The sequence below is a fragment of the Hemicordylus capensis genome, chromosome 3 (genome assembly GCF_027244095.1).
Source record: "Hemicordylus capensis ecotype Gifberg chromosome 3, rHemCap1.1.pri, whole genome shotgun sequence".
NCBI classification, from domain to species: Eukaryota; Metazoa; Chordata; class Lepidosauria; order Squamata; family Cordylidae; genus Hemicordylus; species Hemicordylus capensis.
The window spans coordinates 74,366,049-74,393,077 of NC_069659.1; the positions used below are offsets into that span (position 1 = coordinate 74,366,049).

Here is a 27,029-nt window from a genome sequence, read left to right on the forward strand (position 1 = left end):
ACAGAGTTGAATCAGACTACAGTGGACTGGGCTCAGTACAGTTCGATCTTGGACTGGCCCGCCAGTGCCAGTATTGAAAGCCAGTTCGGTTTACCATCAAACCAACCTCGTTTGGATCCTCTTGGGGTTTGGGGAAAAGGTTAAAAATGTGTTAAATCACCTGCTTGCCCATTTCTTTTGTGGGTTGGGTGGTAGGTAGCACATATCATGCCCTACCACACAGCCCAATTTGGAGTTGCTAGGAGCTACCTATGGGGAACAGTTGGACCCCAAGGAAGGCAAGCACCCAAGTTCTGCCTTTGTCAATCTGAGATCCAGCAAAACCAGAGAGTTATAGCAGAAATAGCACAGCATATTATATTCAATGCTGAGGAAAAACCACAAAATCAAACCTACCTACCTTCAGTCCTCCCTGCCACAGAGAGACAGAAGAAGAGAGCAGTCATAGGCTGGGCAGCTCAGCTCTGAGCTCAGCTGTCTGTAGACTCTGAACAGGATGGAAGGCTAAATAATAAATATGAGCAGCACTCTAAGATATTCCCTTTGAGGGATGGGGCTGCTCTGGGAAGAGCATCTGCATGCTTGCGTGCATGCAGAAAGTTTGAGGTTTTCCCCTTGGCATCTCCAATCTAGGGCTGAAGGAGAGACTCCTGCCTGTAACCTATGAGAAATCTTACTCCCTGTGTGACTGAGCTAGATGGACCAATGGACATACAAGAAACAAAGCTTCTATACTCTTACCATGAGAAGAAATCTTCTTTCTTTCCTTCTTCTCCAGCTTATATCCCACAACCCTCCTGCCTGCCTGCCTGCCTGCCTGCCTGCCTGTGTCTGGATAACACCATGACCTCAGATTGGTGCTGGGCCCCGGCTGGCAGCCTGACACATGGGTATGGGCACCAGTCCATCTCATTATGGGCCATGGCAGTGGCATGACTGCATGTGTCAGCAGCACTAATGAGCAGACTATGACACATCTGGCTTGGGGGTTGGCCAGGGTGGGGTGAACTGCCAGTGGTGTAGGAGTGGGTGGGGGGTGACCATGAGTCATCCCAGGATAGGGCTCATGATAGCCCAGCAAGGGGAAGTTGGTTTTCAGAAAGACGAGCTGCTCCATCAAGTCAGCCTCCAGGCACAGAGAACACCTTCTCGATCTGGATGCTGCTTGGTGGACATGAGAGGGACTGTCCAGCAGCCATTGTCAAGTATTGCCAGAATTGGTGATGCATTGTCCAAAACTGGACAATGTCCATCTCCCGGGCTGCCACGGCAAGGCACCAAAGAAGCCCTCTGTGAAGCACTGGGTGGAATGTTGAGGCAGAACTACTGGCTCCCTTGGCCCTGTCAGGGACACCATGCTGCTGCACTGGGAAGCGGTGGTGATAAACTAATAGGGTTGGACTGCTCACTAGCTATAGGCACTCCACCACCTTCCTCCTGGTTGCACCCCAGCCTCCTCTCTCCTATGCTCTCCTAACCTCTTCAACCAGAAGGGTCCTCCACCTGGGTATCTGGAAAGGAGTGACCACTTGCCCTTCATCCTTGGGACACATAGGCAGGACAAAACATGCTCTGTCAATGCACCCAAGAGTATCTTGGGCCAATCTGGCTGGTTGTCCAAAACTATCATCACCCCAATGGCCTGGGTGGTGAGATGAGGCTTTGGGCAATCAAACCACTTGCCCACTGACTGCACCCACCACACAGGCAACTTCCCCTGTTTGGAAGCAGGAGCAGCTGTCTTGCTGCTAATTGAAGGCACACCTGGCCTGTTGCTGCTAGCAGGAACAGGGCCCCCTGGGTGATGCCATTGCAAGTGTTTCAGCATCCCCTATGTCCCACAATGCTTAGGGCCCTTCCCTCTGCTGACCTGTGCCCTGCGGTGTGTGTAGACAGCATGGGTTGGGTCACCAGGGCAGTACTCAAAGTGGTCCCACATCATGCTGCCTCTGCCTGCCACTCTGCTCCTGCCTTGCATCCTCCTGGGCATTTGGGGTGTTGTTGTTTTTTTAAATGCAAGCCCTAACTCTGGTGGGAGGGAAGAAGAAGTTCCTTTAAGGTAGATATTTTAAAAGCTATATGGGGTCAGTGTGTTCTGTTTATGCTCTGTGTCACACACAGTGCTATCTATAGCATTATAGTGCACACACAAAACCTACAGGCCCTTTATTTAAAGGGTGTTCGTTTCAAGCTCAAAACACTCACAATGGCCCATTTTGAGTACAAATATTTTGCCAATGAAACATTCTGCACATCCTAGTGGAGAATGACTTTTTTCCAAAAATATTGAGCCTAGATACTGAACAATAAGCCACTTAATGGCACAGTGGAGAAATGACGTCACTATCAAGCCAGAAGTTGCTGGTTTGCATTCCCTGGTATGTTTCCCAGACTATGGGAAACACATATATCGGGCAGCAGTGATATAGGAAGATGCTGAAAGGCATCATCTCATACTGCGTAGGAGATGGCAATGGTAAACCCCTCCTGTATTCTACCACAGGCAGCCACATGGCTCTGTGTTTGCCAGGAGTCAACACCGACTCAACGGCACACTTAACCTTTTGATACTGAACTAGATGAGCACTGGCATGGTGGCAGCGCCCCCCTTCAAGTGCACCCAGGGCACGTGCCTTGGCTGCCCTATTTTAGATATGCCTCTGGATGAGCCAACATTCATACTGAATCAGCTTCACATATTCAGATTTTCAGCATACACTCCATAATCAGCTGCATTTAAGTAAAAGTGGTTTTTGGGAAAAGTGACACACAAACACACACACACACACACACACACACGATAAAAATATATCACATTACTTGTTTTCAGTCTGGTGAAAAATCCCTATCCTCCTTTCCAAATCAACACTATATTGATATGTGTGTGTTGTCTGCCTTTGTGTGAGGCAACCTCATCTTTGGGATCACTTGATCGCATGCATCACTTTGTCCACCCTGATATTGAGTCTAAGAGAACAGCAGCAATTCAGTGTAAGGAGACAGGCTTTAACAATGGCATCTAAACTTATTTGTTGGCTTGGTCAGAGGAAATGCAACTGGGTGCACTTCTCTCTCTTATCATTATACATCACTTTCCCTTCTTCACCTACATAAACAGCAATACAGGAAAAACTCTTTTGGTATCGACTCTTAGTTTGCTTGCACAACTCTGGGGACACACAGATGTGCTTACAAATATCAGATTGCTTTGTTTTTTATGGTGTGGAGTATAATTGGTTTCCTTCTGATCTCACTCCTAATAATAATTCCCCCAGTGAGGCACTACCTTGGTGTGGTTGTGGGGCTTGTGTGCTCTGAGGAAGGTGAGAGCTATGCCAGAGGTCCAACCATACTGGACAGGTCTCACCAGAGGAGCCAGACAAAGAGTGCCTCTCCCATCAACAATATGGTGAGACGTAACTTTAATAAATCTATACCGGATCGGTCGTCGCCCGGGTCAACAAGGACCGTACCAGGTGCTATAGTCCCTGGACATCTGGTGGCAAGTGGGCAACAGGACTCAGGATCTTCAGTTGAGCAACCAGGGCTGAAGACAGCAAAGTTACTGGAAGAAACGTCGCTTAACCGAAAAAAATATACAAAAAATGCCAACAAAGAAATAATGATCTGCTATTACAAGTCTAGTCCAACTAGAAAAGATTATTTAAAAAGAATGTACAAAATTTGGAAAGAGAAGCATCCAGATACAGAAATAACAGAACAAAGGCTAGCAGACCAGAGAAGATTCATAATAAGAAATAAAGTATTCAAAGGAGTTGAGCTGGAAGAACTGCAAAGAACAACATAGGCTCAAGACATGGAAGAAGAATTACCACAAATTGAAGAAGTTGCTCAGGCGCAGGTGGAGGAGGTGTTGGAAATAGAGGATGCCACTGTTACTGAACTGTTTCAAAATCAAAACCATGCAACCTCCCCTTTGCCTTCACCTCAAAAACCAAAATGCTGTTTAACAGAAAAGCAACATGAACTAAAGCAAAAAATAACTGAGCACATGAACGAAACAACCACCAGAGTTCGACTTCCAGCTCTAAAAAGAGTTGCCAAAAAACAACTTGCTCAGGCATTAAAAGATGTCAATGCTGCACTTGCAGAAATAACAACCAAGAATTTGCAAGAAACAAACCAACTAATGTACAGTGCAGCAACAATAACAACACAAGAGCTCGGATATAAGATCAGTGGACTTGTAAAAAAAGAAAGCAGTACATCACCTAAATGGAAGATTAGATTAGAAAATAAAATCTCCAGGCTTAGATCAGATGCTAGTAAATTGAAAGATATGAAAGACAAGAAGCTGAAGAATGAAAACACCAAACATTATCTGATCCAAACATACCACCTAGATTCAAGGAAAATTAGAGAAGTCATAGAAATAATAAAGCAGCAAATAACAGCAGTGTCAAAGAAGATTAGCAGATATGAAGCCAGAATTACACAACACAGGCAGAATCTCCAATTCCAGTCGAATCAGAGACGTTTCTACCAAAGTATAGAAGGAGAAACTGCAAGAAACCTAGAAAGACCAAATGAAGTAGAAACAGTACAATTCTGGGGGAAATTATGGGACAATCCAATAGATTATAATAAAAAAGCAGGCTGGATGAAAGAGGTCAAAAAATGTAACCAACAAATGCAAGATCTAATAATAACACCAGAATTAATAAGTGAAAGAGCAAAGAAAATTAAAAATTGGACTGCGCCAGGCAACGATGAACTGCATGGCTTTTGGCTTAAACACCTAACAAGCCTTCATAAACAACTATCAAAACAGTTCAATCACATTTTGCAAGGCGGTGATGTTGAACAGTGGCTAAACTGGGAAAACTCATCTCATAACGAAAGACCCATCAAAAGGTGCAGTTACAAGTAATTATAGACCGATAACCTGCCTGCCAATCATGTTCAAATTATTAACTGGAATAATAGCAGATGAAGTAATGCAACACTTATTAACTAACAAACAGCTTCCAGTTGAACAGAAAGGAAATTGCCCGAAGACCAGAGGCACAAAAGACCTGCTGCTGATTGACAAAATGATTTTAGAAAACTGCAAGAGAAGAAAAAAAATCTAAGTGTTGCATGGATTGACTACAAGAAAGCCTTTGATTCATTGCCTCACACATGGATACTAAAATGTTTAGAAACAACTGGTGTCAGCAAAAACATTCAGATATTTATTTTAAAAAAGCAATGAGCATGTGGAGTACACAGTTAACAATCAATGGTGAGACACTTGGACAGGTTAGCATTAGAAGAGGCATTTTCCAAGGGGACTCACTATCCCCTCTATTGTTTGTAATCGCCATGACCCCACTTTCACAAATACTCAACAAAACAGGCCTCGGATACCAAACATCTAAAACATCCAGTAAAATCAACCATCTGCTGTACACAGACGATCTGAAGTTGTATGGAAAGTTCCAGTCAGAAATCGAATCACTGCTAAACACTGTCCATATATTCAGTAGCAATATAGCAATGGAGTTTGGACTAGACAAGTGTGCTGCATTAATAATGAAAAGAGGAAAAATAACAAAAACCGAAGGAATAGAACTGCCCAATGGAAGCAAGATCAAGAACCTGGAAGAGAAAGAACATTACAAATACTTGGGCATTCTCCAGGCTGAGAACATCGCACACACTGAAGTTAAAAGAAAAATTGGAAGTGAATATATCAGGAGAGTTAGAAAAATCCTCAAGTCCAAACTCCATGGCGGGAACACCATACAAGACATAAACACCTGGGCTATACTTGTTATTAGATACACTGAAGGAATAATAGACTAGACCCAGGCAGAGCTAGAGACGCTAGATCGTAAGACCAGGAAAATCATGACCTCCCTTGCAGCTCAGGTGGAAGAGGAATGCTGCAAGTCCATCAAACAGTAGAGGAGGAGAAAATGAATATATCAAGGACAGTGAAGAAGATGCATTTCAAATGGTCAGTAACACAAAATTATTCAACACCAATGAAACAAAGCAGGCCTACAAGAAAGAACAAGTCAAAAACCAAGCAGAAAAATTGAAAAATAAGCCACTGCATGGTCAATATTTGCACAATATAAGTGGAAAATCAGACATCACCAAGACCTGGCAATGGCTTAAGAATGGTTGCTTGAAGAAAGAAACAGAGGGTTTAATACAGGCTGCGCAAGAACAGGCACTAAGAACAAATGCAATAAGAGCAAAAGTAGAAAAATCCACCACAAACAGCAAGTGCCGCCTTTGTAAAGAAGCAGATGAAACAGTGGACCACCTAATCAGCTGTTGTAAAAAGATCGCACAGACTGACTACAAACAAAGGCATGACAAGGTAGCAGGGATGATACACTGGAACATTTGCAAAAAATACAAGCTACCTGTAGCCAAAAATTGGTGGTACCATAAAGTTGAAAAAGTTGTTGAAAATGAAGATGCAAAAATATTATGGGACTTCCGACTACAAACAGACAAACATCTGCCACACAATACACCAGATATAACTGTAGTGGAGAAGAAAGAAAGAAAAACCAGTCAAAATAATCGACATATCAATTATTATTATTATTATTATTATTATTATTATTATTATTATTATTTAAATGTATACCCCGCCCAAACTTATGTCTCTGGGTGGCTAACAACAATTAAAACACATATAAAAATTAAAACAGTTTAACATATAACAACACATATAAAAGTTAAAACAATACAATAATTTAAAAACCATAAAATTTGACAAACAATATTTTTAAATTAAAAACCTGAGAAAGCTTGAGTTAAAAAAAAAGGGTTTTCAAATGTTGTTTTTTTTTAATAGCCAAAGATGGGGAGGATCGTAGCTCATTTCAAATTATGTCGAACATTGATTTCATTTATTTACCTTTTACCTTCTTTACCTGCTAATTGAGCAAAAGAGGCACCCTTTTAAAGTGGTGATTCCCTTTATTTAGCAGGTAGAGAGCAACTGGCCCTATCCATCCCCAGCACAGCATCCCTCCAGTTGTTGTTTCTGGTCTCTAGCTTATGGTTCTTTTGTAGATTGTGAGCCCTTTTGGGACAGGGAGCCATTTTATCTATTTGTTGATTGTTTATATCTATGTAAACTGCTTTGGGAACTTCTGTTGAAAAGCGGTATATACATATTTGTCGTATTCGCTGCTGCCTCCCTCCACGTTTCAGGTGGACAGTCTCGCTTTTTACAATGTTTAAATGTCTTGTATGTTCTATGGAGCATTTTCTTTTAAAAAACAACAGCCGGTCGTCTTTTTTTAAATTTGGAAAAATTGCTCTGAGGTGCTAACATGGAAAGTAAAGTTTATTAATGTCATGGTGCCACTGAATCATCACTACAAAGTCCTTTTGGCTGCAAACAATCTACAGGAAACAACTGTAAACTGCCCCCAACACAGTTGGTGTGCTTACATAGCAGGCTGACCACTAATTATGTACATCTTAGCATACCCATGTATTGCTGCATAAAGCATTAAGCAGCTGTTGGACATTGTCAGATAACTACTGTACTTGTAAGTTCATGTATGCCATATAGGCCTTAAGGCACATCATTTTCTCAGCAAAAAAGGTAACATTTCTCATAAACATGTTAACCTGTATAGATACATATAATGCATTCATGAAAATCTTCACTCAAATAATTATAAATGTTCAGTGTATTATTCATGGCTTAGACATCTCAAATGTAATGAGTTCAAGCAACTCTCCTTGAACTTTTATTGCTCTAACAGCTCCCATTATGAGATCTGATTTGTGAACTAATTAACATGCCTTTCATGGTGATTTGCCTGCAAGTATTTGTACTGCCTAATATTATTTTGTGCTTAAAGTCACAATCGCTGCAGTGGACTGTACAGAGAACCCCTGATGCTTTTGAGCTCTGGAATCCTCTGGGTGGCTGCAGCAGCTGAAACTATGACTTTTGCACAGTTGCCATATTAGTTCTCTGTTGTCAATAATTATTTTCTAAATAAAATAAATAAAAATCAGTTGTGCTGATAGCCTGTAACAAAATATCAGCACAGAACTAGAGCTTATTTTTAATCCAGTTAATATTCATGAGTGTACATGCATGTGTGTATATTTATCAATTCAAATGTATGGTTGCTGTCATTTTAAGCATAAAGCAAGATTAGAACTAAATGCCGCTTACAAGAAGGTGGTTCTTGGTTGAATATTTTATATTGATTGTACTGCATTTTTTTGAATGGGTCAAATTTTCCTAACAATATACCACAAGCCATTATTCATTCACACATGGCATCTCCCAGTCTTTGGCTTGGGCATATGCAATACATGCACACACTGTATTGTTCTTTGTAAGCACTTATTAAAATAGTTTGCAGTCCCATAGAGCCCACAATAAGGAAACTAAATATTGTATACGTAAACCTGGGGATTTGTGTGTTGTGTGGTGTTAATTCAACAGTGCTCATCCCACCTCCGCTTGATGCAGAAATCAGGATAGATTTTAAGGTGGACTTCTTTTTTTTAAAGTGATGTCTACACTCTGTAGATCTCATGCATATAGGGTTGTTTATTACAATAATAGTATTTCGTGCAGATCTCTTTGTTGATTATTATAAACACATGAATATTCAGTTATACTAAGACTTATGGGTAAAACTAAACAGGCTTGACTTTGTGATACTTGTGTCCCCAGGAGGGTGTGCACTCATGCACTGCTGTTATATTAAGCATATAAAAACCACACAAATACCTGAAGTGGCTGACTGAATGATATCATTACCATCATGCTAATTAGTCTACAAATTGTATCCCATAATATGAACCATTAGAGAAGTAGAAGTTCAAGGAGAGTTTTATTCTGTTCTCCACACTTGAGGCACTCGCTACATGAACTGTGTACTTAATAACATGTAGGGAAGTGTTTTATGATGTTACTGTATTTGTATTTTAAAACTCTAAGTTCCTTTGAATGTTAAATTGTGCTGGATTATTTTCTAGGATAAATTGACAAAGGTTTTACTGGGACAGTAGAAAAGTACATTCTGATCCAATAAAAATTTCCTAGTGCTGCTAATGGACGTGTGTCTTCATAAAAGCAAAATAATGTATAAGACTAAAAAAAAAATCATAGTTAATACAGAATTAGAATGGTGCAGTTCTCCATATGTAACGATGACCTTGGCTGCTCTGAGACAACAAACAAAATGTAGAATGGCAGTTTAAAATAATTGGTCACACCACACTTTATACAGCCCATCTGGCTATTTAGCTGGTAGTTGTGATGTTTTGTATTTTCATGAAATCTGAAAGAATCCAACTTGACCTTGCACAAATAACCATGAAAACTATGAATCAGGAGCATAGAAATGGGTGTCTTTGAGGGAAAAAGAAGAAGAAATGTCCTGCTTGATGAACTGTCAGACTACCAAAGTGCTTTTAGGAACACAAAAGATGAAAGCATCTATAACATGTAATAAAATGTCCAGTAATCTGTAAAAGGCAGTTATTGCTTGTAAAAATGGGTATTGAGCATTGATGTAGTATAGAATAAATAGAACAGAGGAGGTGGAGAAGGTTATGAAATGAAGAAAAGGATTCTATGAACAGCTTATTTGCTTGAAAACATCTGCTTTAAAGTCATAATGTTTTTGTTTATTGTTGTCAAACTGAAATGATGCACATGGTCAGTATTCCCTCTGTCTGTCTGGTGTTTAATGTAGGTGAACCAAAATCAGTCAGTCCCCATAAGAAGAAAATGCCAAATGGTATGAGGGAAGCAGCTTAGAAGATTTTGACAATATCCTCAGTTTCCAGGTTCTAATAGGATATGTTTGTCCTTTTACTAGCTTGATACACACCACTGCTGTGATATTTATTGACTATGAAAAACAAGGTTCTTTCATCATCTCTTACAATTAAGTTGTTTTATATGAGAAGTATAGAACACTTTCAAACTCAAATTCTACAAAATCAATATCTCATTCAGTATTTATATTTCCAAACTTTGGGTATTTTCTTTCAGATTCTCATGGAAACCCAGTGTCCCCAGAAGACCAAGTCAGTTTAGCCCAACAGATTTCAGATGTTGTAAAGCAGCCAGCATTTATTGCTGGAATAGGTGCTGCCTGTTGGATTATCCTTATGCTTTTCAGCATCTGGTTGTACCGCCACCGGAAGAAGAGAAATGGACTCGCTAGTACTTATGCTGGTATCAGAAAAGGTATTTTTGTTTCTCCTATTAACATTTAATTTGGTGGATTTTGTTTTTATAGTCTACCCCAATCTTGTAACAGCAAATGAAAAGCCAAACGTAGGAAAGGCTGAATACAGTTTAATCACCTGTACTTTTGCCCGGTTTAAGCAGAAACCTATCAAAATCGAATGGTCTTTAAAAGTTAATTGATTTAGTATACCTCTAAGGAACAAATATACATTACCATGTGGAAGTTTCAGGAATACAGCTTATGTGCCCTGCTCATCCCAACAAAACTGAGTCCCCAATGGGTCAAAGGTGCTAAAAAAACCCACCACTCTGGGGACCACTGCATTTGGCGAAGGGGCCATAGCTCAGTGGTAGAGCATCTGCTTTGCATGTAGAAGGTTCCAGTTTCAGTCCCTGGCATCTCTAGGTAGGCCTGGGAAATACTTCTGTCTGAAACCTTGTTGCTACTAGTCAGTGTTGCTACTAGTCAGTGTAGTAACTGCTCAGTGTAGCCAGTGCTGAGCTAAGACAGACCCATGTTCTGACTTGTTATAAACCAGCTTCCTATATTCCTTACGAATTGAATATCCTGGTGACCCAAGGAGCCCGGGAACATTACAAGTCTAGCAGGTGAATTAAAACCAGAGAAGACTGAATTGCATAAATAATAGATAGCTAGCGTAACCCACGCAGAGCATCTGCACACTAGTAATTGATTGCTCCCCTCACCCCCTGCCACAGCCCCCCTCACCTCAGAGATCTCTCCACCATCACCTGACACTACCACTCCTCCTCCATCCGGTTGCTTCCAACCCCCTCATCCCTCTTGGTCACTCCTCCATCCCCCTCATCCATCTAGGTTGTGGCTGCAGCGTTGCTTGTGCCTATTGGCCAAGCTGCAGCCCCCTATCCTCGGATACCTCCCCACCTGAGTCCTGCTCCTGCTCCAGGTTGACTGGGCCCTTCCTTGCTGTCTCCACTGCCATGGCCACTCGTTCTTGTCAGACCCCTGACAGGCATGGGCCTGTCCCTTACCTGCCTGCCTCCCCAACGCCAGTGGCCTTGGTAGCCCCAAACAGCAGCAGTGGTTGACAGAGCCCTTGCTTGCTGCCATAGCCGCTTGTTCCCCTCAGGCCACTGACAGGCTTGGGCCTGTCCCTCGCCCTTTCTTATTTCCTCTTCTCACCCCTCTCTCCCCATGAGTTAACAGATCTTGTTCATCTTGTTTCCTCATCTAATTCACACAATGGCAGCCTCCTTCTCCTGAAGGGGCTCTTTCCTCCCTCACAACCCCTCTCTTCGCAGACCGCTGCCCACTATCCAGATAGATAGATAGATTCCTCTCCTCTACAATCAAGAACATCTTCCAACCAGTAACAGTTGCATTCCAACTGTCCTTAACCATCACAGACTCCTCCTCCCTATCTGCATATGGAATTTCCACTGCCCAATAACCATGGTGCTTCTGCTCACAAACTCTTGCAAGAGCTGCCACGCACAGGATCAGCCATGGGGTACGCCTTAGATATAGATATAGATATAGATATAGATATAGATATAGATATAGATATAGATATAGATGGTGATTGCTACAGATTATGGAGCAGGCAAACATTTTATTAGTGCTATGTTTTATTAGTGCTGTGTACTCATTCAGCTTCTGTCAGTTTGCCTGCAAGTATTTCATAACCAGAGCCAAGTACAAACTTTCATTTCAGAGAACAAAGCAACACAGGAAGCTGCCATATACTGAGTCAGACCACAGGTCCATCTAGCTCAGTATTGTCCATCCAGACTTGCAGGGCTTCCCCAAGGTTGCAGGCAGGAATCTCTCTCAGCCCTATCTTGGAGATGCCAGGGAGAAAACTTGGAACCTTCTGCTCTTCCCAGAGTGGCTCCATCCCCTGAGAGGAACATCTTACAGTGTTCACACATGTTGTCTCCCATTCATATGCAACCAGGGCTGACCCTGCTTTGCTAAGGGGACAAGTCACGCTTGCTACCACATGACCAGCTCTCCTCTCCTGTAGACAAGCTCTCCTCTCCTGTCACCATCTTTAAGACAAGAAATGATGGAGCAGGGTATCTTTAGACTACTGATGAGGTGAACTGCCATGTTTTAGTGCCCTGCTGAACTAGACTGGCAGCACCTCAGAAATACAATAACAGGGTTACTTCAAGCTGCAAAGTTATCATTCTCTCAAGTAAGGCTGCAGTAACCATTTGAGAAATCTGCATACAGGACTGATTTTTGGAGCAGGGTCAAAACCACCAAAGATTTGAAGTAATTTTTCACCTTGCCCTTTCTTACTTGTTTGTTTTGTTTTGTTTTGGGCAAACCCTTGCAAGCAAAAAACTCAGCTCTGCCTTACTGACTTTTACAGCGAGAAGTTAACCTAGATGTGGACTTAGTGCTAAGCACTAGTCAGAACAAGGTCTTATAGCCTTAGTCCAGTGTGTCTACAAATCTTCCACCAGCCTAATTTCTAGGCATAGTGATTGTATTGAGATACCTTTGGCCAGTCTCAAGAATGTAGACACATTTTCTTTCAACTACCCTTACCAAAAATTATGAAGTTTGAACTCCAAAAAAAATAAATTAAAAAAAAATCCAATGTCTCCCAGGATGCAGAGTCTTGGAGGTAAAATCTAAGACAAAATAGAAATGATGAAACATTGTGGCCCAATAAGAACTACATTAAGTCAACATTAAATACCAATGAAGCTGAGGACGAAATTCACTTACGTTGGTTATTTTTCTTCCTGAAAACTTACATGATATGCCTTGTGCTATTTTAACCAATTTTCTTCTAGCTTTACTAATTGCATGTTGTCATGCAAACTTTTATACACATTTCTATTCGACTAATAATGTCAGTGTAAATGAGTTAAATCCACAGCATGCTATTTTAAAAAATTTCATGCCTTGTTGTTTGATGCTGCTCACAGTCTTTTGTATCTTTCCAATTTCTATAGGTAGCACTTTGCAAATTTTCTATAAATTTCAAAAGAACAATAGAAATTATATTAATAAAAGACACTGAAACTCATTTATTAAATACAGTTCAAGTAAAATCTCCATCTTTAAGACAAGAAAATTGGAAGATAATCTGTCAGTGTTCAGAGCATCTAGTTAGACATATCACTACAAAAGCTTGGGGAAAGCAAACTTTTAATAATAATAATAATAATAATAATAATAATAATAATACAATAATATAATATTCAGTTTGATGTTTTGACAACTGTTAAAATATTTCTGTATTCACATATACATACCAGTGGTCACATTCATCATCCTTATTAGTGTAAACTTTGATAATTGTTGGTATGTGAAATATAAAGATTTCACTCAGGCTGACCTTTTCTGAATTTGTTACAAATGATACTATATTGAGCATTCAATTCACACACAAAATAATGACAGGAACCTCTCATCTTTTCTCATGTCCTTGTGACTGCCAATTAATGTTGAGATGCATTATTCTTTCATGAATAGTGCTCATTTTAAATGTGTGTGTGTGTGTGTGTGAGAGAGAGAGAGCGAGCGAGAGAGAGCTTTATTACTATAGTTCTGTATTTTCTGTTCTTAATGTCACTGAATTCCATTGTCTATGTGATAAGAATCAGCATAAAGAAATCATAATAAAATTCCTGCAATAAAAACAGACCTGCTACAAATGAAGGGCAGTGCTTGAACTGGAAAAAATGTTTAGAGGGTTGCTGTTGTTGTTTTGTGCAATAATCTTGTAAATAAAGTGACTTGATAAGAAGCAGCACATATGCAGTGTGTTCTGTATTAGGCTTTTCTGATTCCTCTGAGACTTGAGGGCCCTAGTCAATACAGAAATCAGACCTATATTACACACACACAAAAGCTACCAGAAGCATTAGCCTTTCTATCATCTCTTTGTGGCAGGTCTGCTAACATATATTTCAAGGCCAAAACATATTTAGGAACTATTATGCTGGGTATTATGCATTTCTTTGTTTTGCTCTGAATTAAGGAGCATTTCATGGCTTCTTTCTTCCCATTAGCAATACAGAAAATATATTCTATTGTTCAACAGAAGAGGAAGTGTGTGCTAGGAAAAAAAATGGAGTAGATGTTACTTTGGAGGTCTGCTGTTTGATTAGAGGTCTTATTGATTCAATTAAGATCTATAGAGGCTGTGAGATTAAAGGTTTTTCAGAGACAATTATTATATTCTGACCCTTTTCTGTTAAAATTCATAGCTTGGTGAATTGAGACAGATTGCAGTAGCTAATAGTTGAAAATAACAAAACAATCTAAAAAGGGGGGAAAAACTTTTACACTGTAATCCTGTTTATTTGGAAGTAAGTTCCTTTGGGTTCAATGGGGCTCACTCCCAAGTACTGTTGTTTTGTCTGTTCCGATATATTTTATATTAAAATAATGAACACAAAATGTAATATTGAATAACTAGCATCTGTGAAGTGCATCACACTTTATAATGTAGATACGGTAAAACTGACCCAATTTTATAGTCCTTCAGTTAGTCCAAATAATTGCTGATTCATTACCATTTTGGTTCACTTTAGAATTTAGTTGGTGCAGTGAAGATAAGAAGCAAGTGAAACCTTGATAATACTTGTAAAAGAACCTGTTAGTCTGTGTTTTAAATGATTAAATAGCACAGGGGTTTTGTTTGTACGTGGATTCACAGGAAAACATAAGGCACTAAAGTGAAGGTCATTCAGAGGCTAAACCACACTCTATTTCCCTCAAGAGCACAGTATGCTAGAATGTCATTCTTCCTCAGAAATCTGTGGAGACAAGCTACCTTCACAGATTTTGTTTTATTCACATATCCGTTTGTCTGGACATATTTACCCTTGCTTTATGTTCTGTTGCTACCTTGATTTATACTAATGTTGTATGGTCTCTCTTTCTCTCTTCAGCTTAATAACCAGTTTTTATTGTGTTTTGATTTTTCAGTCCCGTCTTTTACCTTCACACCAACAGGTATATATTTGCACTTTTCCCTTGACAGTTTGGCATGTGCCTGTGATACTGTGTCACTTTCTTTCTTCTTTCTTCATATAACCAGGCACAGTTTTATATATTTGTAGGTATCGTTAAGGTTACTTAAGGCAGACAGTCTTATTATATATTATAATAAACCCCATACTATATATTTAACATTGTTGTACTAAGTGTCAGTTTTTATATCCTCTGGAAGGCTTTATAACATCCTGTAGTCTGCCATGCCATTATTGTTACAGCATAACAGCATTATTGTTTTTCACTAATTGAGTGACCTCCATTATTGCAAAGGTGTCCACAATTGTCCAGCTCTTATGAAATGGACTGTTGACAGACAAAGGGCTCGGCCTAAAGGAAGGCAGAATTCCCTGCAAGTGAATCTTAATGGAACATTGCTTAGCAACTTAGATAGAAGGACCTCTAAGAAAGTCATGTTTTATAGGTTGCTTATAGATCACAGCTTTTATTCTTAAGTCAGTGCTTCTTGTTGAAAAGTACGATATTGTAGAAACCTGTAATGTAAAGACAAGTAATATGTGTGTTAAATATAACATGGTCTCTCTGCTGAACCTTAACACAGGTCAATATGCTCTGCGTCCACTTATTCCACTGATCCCTCAGCATATGCACTTCTTGTTTGCCAATTACTCTTCAGTATTTACAATAAACTAAAGTAGATCAATAACCAATGTTAAATTAATATCAAAGTGCCTTTTAAGTATCGTCCTCGTGCACAACACTCCATCTCTAGAGAAGTGTATAGCCATTGGGTATTATTGCAGTGATTGATGATTTAGCAAATTATCTGGGAGAAAAAAAACACTAGAGTGGATTCATTCCATCATATATTAAATAATCTTTGCATAGACCATGGTGTTGTTTTGAATCTAGATGTTCTTGGTGGGTAGACTAAATTGTTCCAAATTCTCTGAAAAGAAAAAGCTAGAGTAGATTCATGCAGGTTTATGGTTTGTTTGTTTTTTGTGATCCTCAGATGTGATTACTTCAACTTTTAAAATTACTTTGCAATGTGTTTTCTTTCCTTTTCAGCCTAATATTAATCTGAAACCTGTGGAGTGTATTGGTCTACATTTTATCAGATTGTTCTTTAAAACACCCCAAAAACCTCTGGGTTCTGCAGAAAAACATAAATAAGGATATGACATTTAAGTATATGATTAGTCTTAAGTTTATTTGAAAGCTTAAATTTCAGTGTAGTTAGAGTAAAAGTGTTGAGTTTCTAACAGGAGATGAGACTTTAGAACTGTGAAGACTAAAATACATGAATCAATACTTGGCACAGCAAGTGATAGCTGCACAACAGACAGCAGAAAGATTTGACAAGGAGTAGTCTGAAATACAGGCGGTATTTAAAATTTAAAAAAAACTTCTCTCTTCAATAATTCAGAATCCTGCTAGTTTAGTTCCACTGCATTTAAATGGTAACAGGCCCTCTTTTTTAGCAACACTTTCAGCCAAAGGCCTACATACTATTGGCTGCTACGTTTTAATCCTGTTATTGTAATCGCTGCAAGCAGTTATCTCTGCCTTGCAGGCCCCCACTTTGGAGTTCTTCTAAAGAGAAGAATTTGGCTGCCTTTTAAGACACATTCCTAGTTTGGGAAATACATTGCTGTGGAATTTGCACTGAGGCTAATCTTCTTAACCCTTTGCTTAATTTGGGGGTGGTAGCCTACATTGCAGCACTTGGCGGGGCGGAGGTTGTGCCTGTTTTTAAAAACAGATTTTCAGTATGATTCTGTCTGAAACCCTGACTCATGTATAAATATGTTTACAAGTATTTGTTTCCACTAATTTCTTCTTGTATATATTTTAAAGTACAGTTTATAAAATAAAATATACACATTCAACAATGTTGCCTCCAAGCAGTCTTTAATTTTTCTTTTGTGGGGAGAAAATTGTAAAACTAGGGTAGTATTTAAAATGTAATTACTTAACTAGCACATGTACAATATTTCGTTTTGCTTGAGTAAGGAGGACTGCTATAAAAACGGTATATAATTTGGTGAAAAAGAAACAAAAGTAGATATCTTGTAAGAATCCAGTGTGAACACATGCGAAGAATTAAACACTATTCTCCTTTTATTTTATATTTTAGTAACATATCAAAGAGGAGGAGAAGCCGTAAGCAGTGGAGGCAGGTAATAAAATGTGTATCCTACATGTAATGCAACAGTATGAATTGTAATTTTTTTTCAGCTTAGCTACTCTGTGGATTTGGGCAAAGATGCATCTCAGAAAATAAACAGGAGAGGGAGCACTTTAACTTCAAACTAAGAGTCTTGCTGATAAAGAAGTAAATTGTGGCATTTTAGGAGATAAAATGTACAGTAATGAAGATAAAATAGGAAACCAGATTCGATGGGAAAATATGCTTACACAACACCTGTCTATTACGTGCTTAAAAATAAAAAATATAAAATGTAGTAACAATTATTGCTTTCTGGAAAATGTGAAATAAAATTGTAGAGGAATAGAGCTACTGTGTTCTGAGAAATCAATACATGTTCATCTTCAATGCAATTAAACTTTAAGTTAGTTAATCAGTGGTTAATAATTCTCTTCTCATGCAAATGCCAGTTGTGTTTCATTCAGTTCTTGCTTAGAAGGCAGGTTCAATAGAGGAGGTAGCATGCCTAATGGTCAATCTTGCACAGTTTTAGATACCCTGACTGGTGATGACTCTCAGGCAGAAATTTTGTTGATTTTGTTTTGGTCAGCCATGGCACTTTTTGCAAATGAAATTGGAAATGCTAAGAATTTATGCTGGTACAGTTACATGCAAAGCATTCCCTCTTTAATTTTACCTGAAGTCCTACCCCACCGCATGCCATGTTTTCATATCTCTTCAATCATTAGAACTGTCCTTATAACAAACATGTTTACAAGCACAAAATTGCCCTGGTATCGGAAAGAAACCAGACTTTCAGATGATGGTTCAGAGCTACAGACTAGGGATCGGCCAAGAGAAGGTACATTTCAGACAAGAACTTTGGAATGAGTAAACAGTTCAGATACTTGCTGACATCCCCAGCTAACACCGCCTGTGAGCAGCCAGACTGCCCAGAGCTGTAAGTTTGGGGCAGGGGGCGTGTGTGTGTGTGTGTGTGTGTGTGTGTGTGTGTGTGTGTGTGTGGATGGATATAGTACACACACAGCAGATGTGGTTCTGCTTCAGCAGCAAGGGTGTTTGTTTGTTTGTTTGTTTGTTTGTTTGTTTGTTTGTTTTTGCTGATCTCCCCTAAGTCCTCTGTGCAGCCCAGAATTATGTCCCTGCAAGTTGCACACAATCCCATGCACATCCACCCACACATAAGCACCCACACTGTGAAGCAGGACTGCACCCAATGCATGCATGTTTCCTTTTGCTGCATACATGGAGCATTAGTCAGGATGCCACAACTGTCTTCTGACTCCTAAATGACTCCACAAATCTAAAGAATGATGAAGATTAGAATTCTAATGAGAGGCTAAACCAGATTTCATTCAATACCCATCCCCAGCTTCATTGGCAGTACATTGTGTGAATAAACAAGGGATCAAATTATGTAAGGCCTTGAAAAATGTTGACTGTTGCTTCCTAGCAGAAATGTCCAGTTCTGCAAGGAAGCATCGACTCAGTTCAGATGTAACAACAAATCTTGGTTTGCTGCTGTGTGAATCAGCCTGGAACAATTATCATGTACCTCCCCTCCTCCCTTGTCCTGTCTTGTGTTCTGATTCATTTCCTCCCATCCTGGCTCACCATTACATGAGAACCAGCAACTCTGCTTTGTGCTTCCCTTGCAAACCAATGTTTGATCCAGATACAGGTGAAACTGGGAAAATTAGAATATCGTGCAAAAGTCCATTAATTTCAGTAATGCAAATTAAAAGGTGAAACTGATATATGAGACAGACGCATTACATGCAAAGCGAGATAAGTCAAGCCTTAATTTGTTATAATTGTGATGATCATGGCGTACAGCTCATGAAAACCCCAAATCCACAATCTCAGAAAATTAGAATATTACATGGAACCAAGAAGACAAGGATTGAAGAATAGAACAATATCGGACCTCTGAAAAGTATACAGTGTACTGTGCTTGACTGGCCAGCAAACTCGCCTGACCTGACCCCATAAAGAATCTATGGGGCATTGCCAAGAGAAGGATGAGAGACATGAGACCAAACAATGCAGAATTGCTGAAGGCCGCTAATGAAGCATCCTGGTCTTCCATAATACCTCATCAGTGCCACAGGCTGATAGCATCCATGCCACGCCGCATTGAGGCAGTAATTGCTGCAAAAGGGGCCCAAACCAAGTACTGAATACATATGCATGCTTATACTTTTCAGAGGTCCGATATTGTTCTATTCTTCAATCCTTGTCTTCTTGGTTCCATGTAATATTCTAATTTTCTGAGATTGTGGATTTGGGGTTTTCATGAGCTGTACACCATGATCATCACAATTATAACAAATTAAGGCTTGACTTATCTCGCTTTGCATGTAATGCGTCTGTCTCATATATCAGTTCCACCTTTTATTTTGCATTACTGAAATTAATGGACTTTTGCACGATATTCTAATTTTCCGAGTTTCACCTGTATGTGACCTTGGCACAGCAAGTGCAAACCATACAGTAGATAGCTGATACCTATTTAACAAGAAGCTGTGGCTTGCTGTCAACTACAAAAGGATGGAAATCCCAGAATGCAAGGGGAAGAGGAAGGAAGACAAGAGGAGGGAGCAGGCAAGCCCAAACCTCTCTCCGTGCTAGTCCATATAGCTCTAGGACTATACAACTTTGGCCTTCCAGCAGTTGTTGCACTAGAACTCCCATCATCCCTGACTATTGGCCACTGTGGCTAGGGATGATGAGACCGGTCAACAGCTGGAAGGGCCAAAGTTGTGCAGCTCTGCTCTAGACTATGTTTTAGTGTTACACCTGAACCAACCCTCTCTGAGTAAATGCAGTTGCTCCAAATGAATAGGTGTTCCAATGACCCAAAAGCAAAGTCCATTGTAAAGGGATTAATCACTTTGCACTATCCCATGTGTACAATTTGTAAAACTGAGGATGCTACACCTACACAAAGTACAAGATTTTGCTGACATTGGTTTTTTCTGATCAAATTTGGTGTTTTTTCAAATGATCTATTCAGAAAACAGTTTGACTGATTGATTCAAGTTCATTTAAGCATACATTTCTCAGCATCCTGCAAAATACATTTGCTCTTGGTTGCAAATTAGGGCAGAATGTGCCCTAAACTCTGTTTAGTCAAAATAAAAGTGACAGTGGCATGGGAGTTAAAAGTCTTTATTTTTATTATATTTAATGAATAACATAGATACACACACCTATTGTCACCAGTACAATCAGAGTCTTTCTCATGCAGCAGGCAAATATCTTCAGAAGATCAGGATGTTGCCAGGCATTTAATAGTGAACAATAGAATAATAAAGGGGAGAATTTAGGAAGGTCCTCATACATTTCCAGATATGCCTATATAGGGGATTAAGGTATCTGTCCACACTGCATCACGAGAATATGCTGGGGAACCAGGTGATATTGTTAGAGGGGGGAAATGGAGGAGGAGGAGAAAGTGTCCAGATGTAGTTGCGGAAGAGAAGGGTGAAAAGATGAAATGGGGAAATTATACAATGGATGTAAGCGATGGCCGGGAGGAAAATGACAACTGGTCTTAGGTCTCAGGGACTTTGGCAAGGATGGCTTGAGTACTGTCTCTTTTTACTTTTGTTTCTCTGTTAGGCATCACAGACAATGATAGCACTATATGAATAAATAAAAATTAGTTTTATTCAAGTATTTTAATGTTCTTACTGAACAATAAGCACTGCTTAATTTGTAAAATTGAAAGGTTACATAGATGTTGGATTCATGGAAGGCCTTAGCACTAATCACAGATAGGTGGGCCTGTTTTTCTCTATTCCATGCTGAAAGAAAAGCTTCCTTCATCATTAGCATCAACTCAGGACTTCTCTTATTTGTAGAACTTAATTTGAGCCACAGCTAAATTAATGAGCCACATTTACTGCACAGTGATAATATACTGTCAAATCAGGCAACAGAGTTTTATTCTAGTGGATTTTAAATATTCTGTTGACTATCCAAATGTTGAATGTGTAGAAGACAAGTGTAGAAACTGCAGTGAACCCAGAGCATCTACAAAACAGACAGATCTCTTAAACACATGTGTTCCATATACACAAGTTTTTTTTTCAATCCAGACATGGAGGACCTTTTCTGGGGAGCACAACTATTCCATTATGAATGGAACAAGTTTTTGTACATGGAGTGCAAGGTTAGAATCAACCCATTGTCTGTTGCTGGAATCCTTGCATGCACCTTGTGCTTTGAGAAAACAAGGTCGCTGTTTGACTGTTGTGAACAATGTAGCCCCCAAGCTAAGTGGAAGTGCATTATGGAAGCTAAGAGGTAGGACTACTAATAATGGATTTATATTTACACTAGAACAAAGTTATCATGCTGTAGATAAAATATTAACCATCAATTTTATAAGTATTCAGAGTCATGATGTGGAATTTTAATCTCTTAAATGCTAAAATATGTTAATCCTCTTACATTTCAAGTTGAGGATGTATCAGCAACTATTTGCAAAGGATTCAATATATCACTGACAAACGCTTAAATGTGACATTCATAATTGGGTTCTTTAAAATCCACTATAAGTGTTCCTACCATAGATCTTCCAATTTAACCAGCTCTGTCTCTGACCTGAGCCATTCACCCCTCCTTAGGCAACCTGGTGGCCACCAGCTCCCTGGGGACCACCATATTGATACCTGACTTAGTGCGGACACGATCAGCATAGCCCACTGCAGCCCAGAACTCCTGAGCTTAACACAACTACTTCTGATGCATGGACCTAGAACCAATCTGTAAATTATTCTAGAAGCAATTATGTTCAAAATTCAAATGTTAAAGTGGGGAGTACTAAACAGGCAAAATGTCAGGGGTAGGTGAGAAATTATTGAAAGTTTTGTGGGAAGTGGCTTATTTGCAGGACAAGTGAGTGCTATTTTCAGAGCTTCTTGTGATTGTGTAGGGTTGGGGATATAATGCTGGGGTTGCAGGCAAGCAAGACCAGACAGGTCCTTCGTTCTCCACATGCATCACACTGCATGGTACAGTTTGTCTGAACCAGCCCATAATGTCATTCCAAGAGGATTGTTGTTGTTATTATTATTTATTTACACAGTCAGATAGGTGTTATTGACTGGTTTGTTTTATCCAGACATCGAGTCCTTCCCAAGGACCTGGGATGGCTGAATTTTATTGTCAATGTTATTGCTGTTGTTATAGATATCGTCGCAGAATATAGGCTGTTCCCAGTAAAGTTGCTTTTTATAATTGGCTGATGGTGATTTCTGTGGCCCCTATGGTGTTGAGGTGCTCTTCAAGTTGTTTTGGAATTGCACCTACGGTGCCAGTTACCACTGGGATTATTTTGTTCTTTTTCTGCCACAGCCTTTCAATTTCAATTTGTAGATCTTTTATTTTGTGATTTTTTCTATATCTTTTTGTTCTATTCTGCTATCCCCTGGTATTGCTATGTCGATTATTTTGACTTGTTTTTCTTTCTTCTTGACTACAGTTATATCTGGTGTATTGTGTGGCAGATGTTTGTCTGTTTGTATTCGGAAGTCCCATAATATTTTTGCATCTTCGTTTTCTACCACTTCTTCAATTGCATGGCCCGACCAATTTTTGGCTACAGGTAGCTTGTATTTTTGGCAGATGTTCCATCTCTGCTACCTTGTCATGCCTTTGTTTGTAGTCAGTCTGTGCGATCTTTTTACAACAGCTGATTAGGTGGTCCACAGTTTCATCTGCTTCTTTACAAAGGCGACACTTGCTGTTTGTTGTTGACTTTTCTACTTTTGCTCTTATTGCATTTGTTCTTAGTGCCTGTTCTTGTGCAGCCAGTATTAAACCCTCTGTTTCTTTCTTCAAGTTGCCATTCTTAAGTATTATTATTATTTCTTGTTTACACAGTCAGACAGGTGTTCTTGACTGGTATGTTTTATCCAGACATCGAGTCCTTCCCAAGGACCTGGGATGTCTGAATTTTATTGTCAGTTGTTATAGATATCATCGCAGAATATAGGCTGTTCCCAGTAAAGCTGCTTTTTGTAATTGGCTGATGGTGATTTCGGTGGCCCCTGTGGTGTTGAGGTGCTCTTCAAGGTCTTTTGGAACTGAACCCAGGGCGCCAATTACCACTGGGATGATTTTGGTCTTTTTCTGCCACAGCCTTTCAATTTCAATTTGTAGATCTTTGTATTTGGTGATTTTTTCTATTTCTTTTTCTTCTGTCCTGCTATCCCCTGTTATTGCTATGTCGATTATTTTGACTGTTTTTCTTTCTTCTCGAATACAGTTATATCTGGTGTATTGTGTGGCAGATGTTTGTCTGTTTGTAGTGGGAAGTCCCATAATATTTTTACATCTTTATTATTTTTATTTTTATTATTTTAGAGAGAAAACATGTGGGATGATGTGAGGAAATTATTTTTAAAATTCTAAGCTGTAGATACTGGCCTGTTTTCTCTGTCTGAGAATTTAATGGAGAAAATGAGAGGGCTTTCATATAACCTCCAGTGGCTTCAGTTTCTTATAGTATGGGCTTCACACCCATGACCCGTGCTATAGAAGGTGTGTCACTGTGATCCCCACCCATCCCCTGGATACTGAGGAACCCAGGAGGGGCTATTTTGACCTCAGAAGAGGGGATTAAGTCATCCTGTGTTAAATACCTTCCATCTTGTCTACTTGATTCAAAACAGACAAAAGGAGCAATTGTTTCCCTTCGACTTCTGCAACCAGAGTTGCAAGCTATGCATGTGCGTAATGGTTCTCCAATTCATGGAACTTGGAGAACTTCCAGATTTCACTGAGAATGGCTGCATTGCCATGGTTATCATAATTGCCAAGACCATTTTGTTACCAAGTTTGTTCTGAAACATGATAGTTACCATTCTTTGTGATTGCTTTGGCTTAATTTGGGAAATATAACTCAATTTAGTGCAAACCTGCATACAGCCAAATGATACGTTAAGGTACTGGAAAATCCAGGTACTGATCATGAATAAGACACACATGTGTTAAAGTACTCAGAAGCTCACAATAGGGTACAGACACGTTACTTACAAGCAAAGCAGAGTTTTATTAAAGAACAGAGATTTACAAGAGAAAGGCAGTGATTAGCACCTCAGCAGATTTGCTGGCAGTGACCTGGGGAGCAAGGCTTGCTTAATGTTCTGAGAATGGCATAGAGTTGCCTCAATATGCATTCGCAGGTTAGCACTGAAAGACAGGGGATACAGTAGAGAGCACTAGAATACAGCAGGGAGAGAAAGAAGTTGGGAATAGAGAAACAGTTCTATAGCTAACTGCCTAGCTGCTTTGCTTTGGGCGGGAGTGATGATATGGAAGATCCACCTGGCAAGGGGGATCTGGGAAACCTCAGTCTTTGGGAACAATGCGGCACATCTGAATAGGGGTTAGCAGGAAAGACTAACAGAATACTGAAGGCTGGACCAACATACTGGATTCCATCTCAAACACTGAAAGAAGTGCTAAACCAAAGAGTTTTAATATCCTTTTAATGTCCATTTAATTTTAACGTCCTTTTGGGTGCCTGGATTGAACACTTTCCACATTTTAGAATTCTGATCTTGGTGTTTATTACTCCAGTGGCCAAGCTTATTTAGATAGATAGATAGATAGATAGATAGATAGATAGATAGATAGATAGATAGATAGATATTGTGTGTGTGTGTGTGTGTGTGTGTGTGTGTGTGTGTGTGTGTTTAATAAGAACAGCCCTGCTGGATCAGACCCATGATCTAGTCCAGCATCCTGTTTCACACAGTGGCCCACCAGATGCTAGGGATCTGCACGGAACCAGTGAGGGCCAGTTCAATGTTGGGTGCAACATACCTCCGTCTTATCTGGATTCAGTCTCAGTTTGTTATCCCTCATCCATCCCATAACCAACTCCAGGCAGGCATTTAGGGAGGTTATGCCCTCTCCCGATGATGCTGACATGGAGAAATAGATTTGGGTGTCATCAGCATACTGGTAGGACCCTGCACCAAATCTCCTGATGATCTCTCCCAACAGTTTCATGTAGATATTAAACAACATTGGAGACAATATGGAGCCCTGGGGAACACCATACAAAAATTCAGATTTTGAAGAACAACAGTCTCCAAGGCACACCATCTGGAACCTGTCCGAGTGGTAGGAGTGGAACCACTACAGAGCAGTAACTCCCACTCCCAACCCCCTCAGACACTCCAGAAGGATACTATGGTCAATAGTATTGAAAGCCACCAAGCAGTCCAAAAGGACTAACAGAGTCAGACTTCCTCTGTCAATTCTCAATTGGAGATCATCCATCAGGCTGACAGTCTCTATCCCATAGCCAGCCACTTGTTCTCCAAATAAATAAATAAATAAATAAATAAATAAACTGGCACTTTGTATTTTGCCCAGAGACCTATTGGCAGCCAGTGATGCTCCATAAGCAAAGGAGTAATGTGGTCTCTCCGAGATGACCCAGAGACCAACCTGGCTGCCACATTCTGAACCAACTAAAAGTTCAGAATTTTCTACCGGAACCAATAACCTCTTTGGGCGGACCATTCATTGCCCCTGCAGAGGTGGGAAGTGGTTGTAAGTCCAACCTTAACTAGATGGTAGTCCGTCCATGACAATGGGGAGATCACAGGAGTCCCCACCCACAGAACACCACCCTGATCAGAGTAGAAGACCAAATCAAGTGTGTGACCTGCAATATGCATTGGTCCAGAGACCGCTTGGAATAGGCCCATAGTTGTCCTGGCTGCTATGAACTCCTGAGCTGCCCCGGACAAATTGGTACCAAAATGAACATTGAAGTCCCCCAGCAACAAAAGTCTTGGAGACTCCAACACGGGTTCTGCAACCAGGTCCGTGAGCTCAGTAAGGGATTCCGTTGGGCAGCGGGGTGATCAGTGCACCAACAGAAGTCTCAATCTATCCCTGGTCCCCAAACTTAAGTACACACATTCAATATGGTCCAATACCCTAACAGGGACCCTGGTGAGGGAGATGTTATCCTTATAGACCACAGCCACTCTACCTTCCTACCCACGTCCCCTCACCTGCTCATCTACAGAATATCCTGGAGGGAGAAGTTGGGACCAGACTGGACCACTAGCCTCCCCCAACCAAGTCTTGGTAATACATACAGGTTGGCCCCTTCATCTATAATCAAATCATGGATGAGTTCAGGCTTATTTTGGGCCGACCTGGCATTGCAGAGGAGCAAGGTAAGGCTATGCAGCTTGTTGGCAGTGCTGCCCAAGGTCAAAGAGCTGGCAGGACAGCCAGAAGGGGTGTCCCTCTCCTCCGCTGGGCTTCTAGCCCTGTTCTCTGCTGGGCTTCTAGGTAGGCAAGTCAACATGCGGGTTAAAAACCCATCTCTCTATACCTCTAATGATTGATGTACCCACTACACAGAGGCCTCCACCACCCTGGAGGAATATCTCCTGTGCAAGAGGATATGGGTTCATCGTCCATGGAAGGGGTCCCTTCTAACGGAGCATTTCCCTCTTCCTCAGACTGATGTCCTTCTTACCCAATACCTTCATTCTCCCTGACAGCAGAGGAGCTATCAGCCTTGGAGTGGGTTGCCTCTACCACATCCCTGAAGGTCTCATCCGCATGCCTCTCTGTCTCTCTGAGCTTCTCCAAATCTGCCATCTTGGTCTCTAGGGAATGAACTTGCTCCCTGAGAC

General features: G+C 40.3%; 1 protein-coding gene across 1 annotated transcript in view; it reads left to right on the plus strand.

Moving 5' to 3' along the window:
• The window catches only part of ROBO1 (roundabout guidance receptor 1), a 927,259-nt gene that overhangs the window by 839,716 nt on the left and 60,514 nt on the right, over positions 1-27,029 (plus strand). Inside the window, 3 exon segments of the mRNA XM_053306810.1 lie at positions 10,007-10,204; positions 15,147-15,173; positions 17,314-17,356. Of these exon segments, the coding sequence (XP_053162785.1) occupies positions 10,007-10,204; positions 15,147-15,173; positions 17,314-17,356 (268 nt within the window).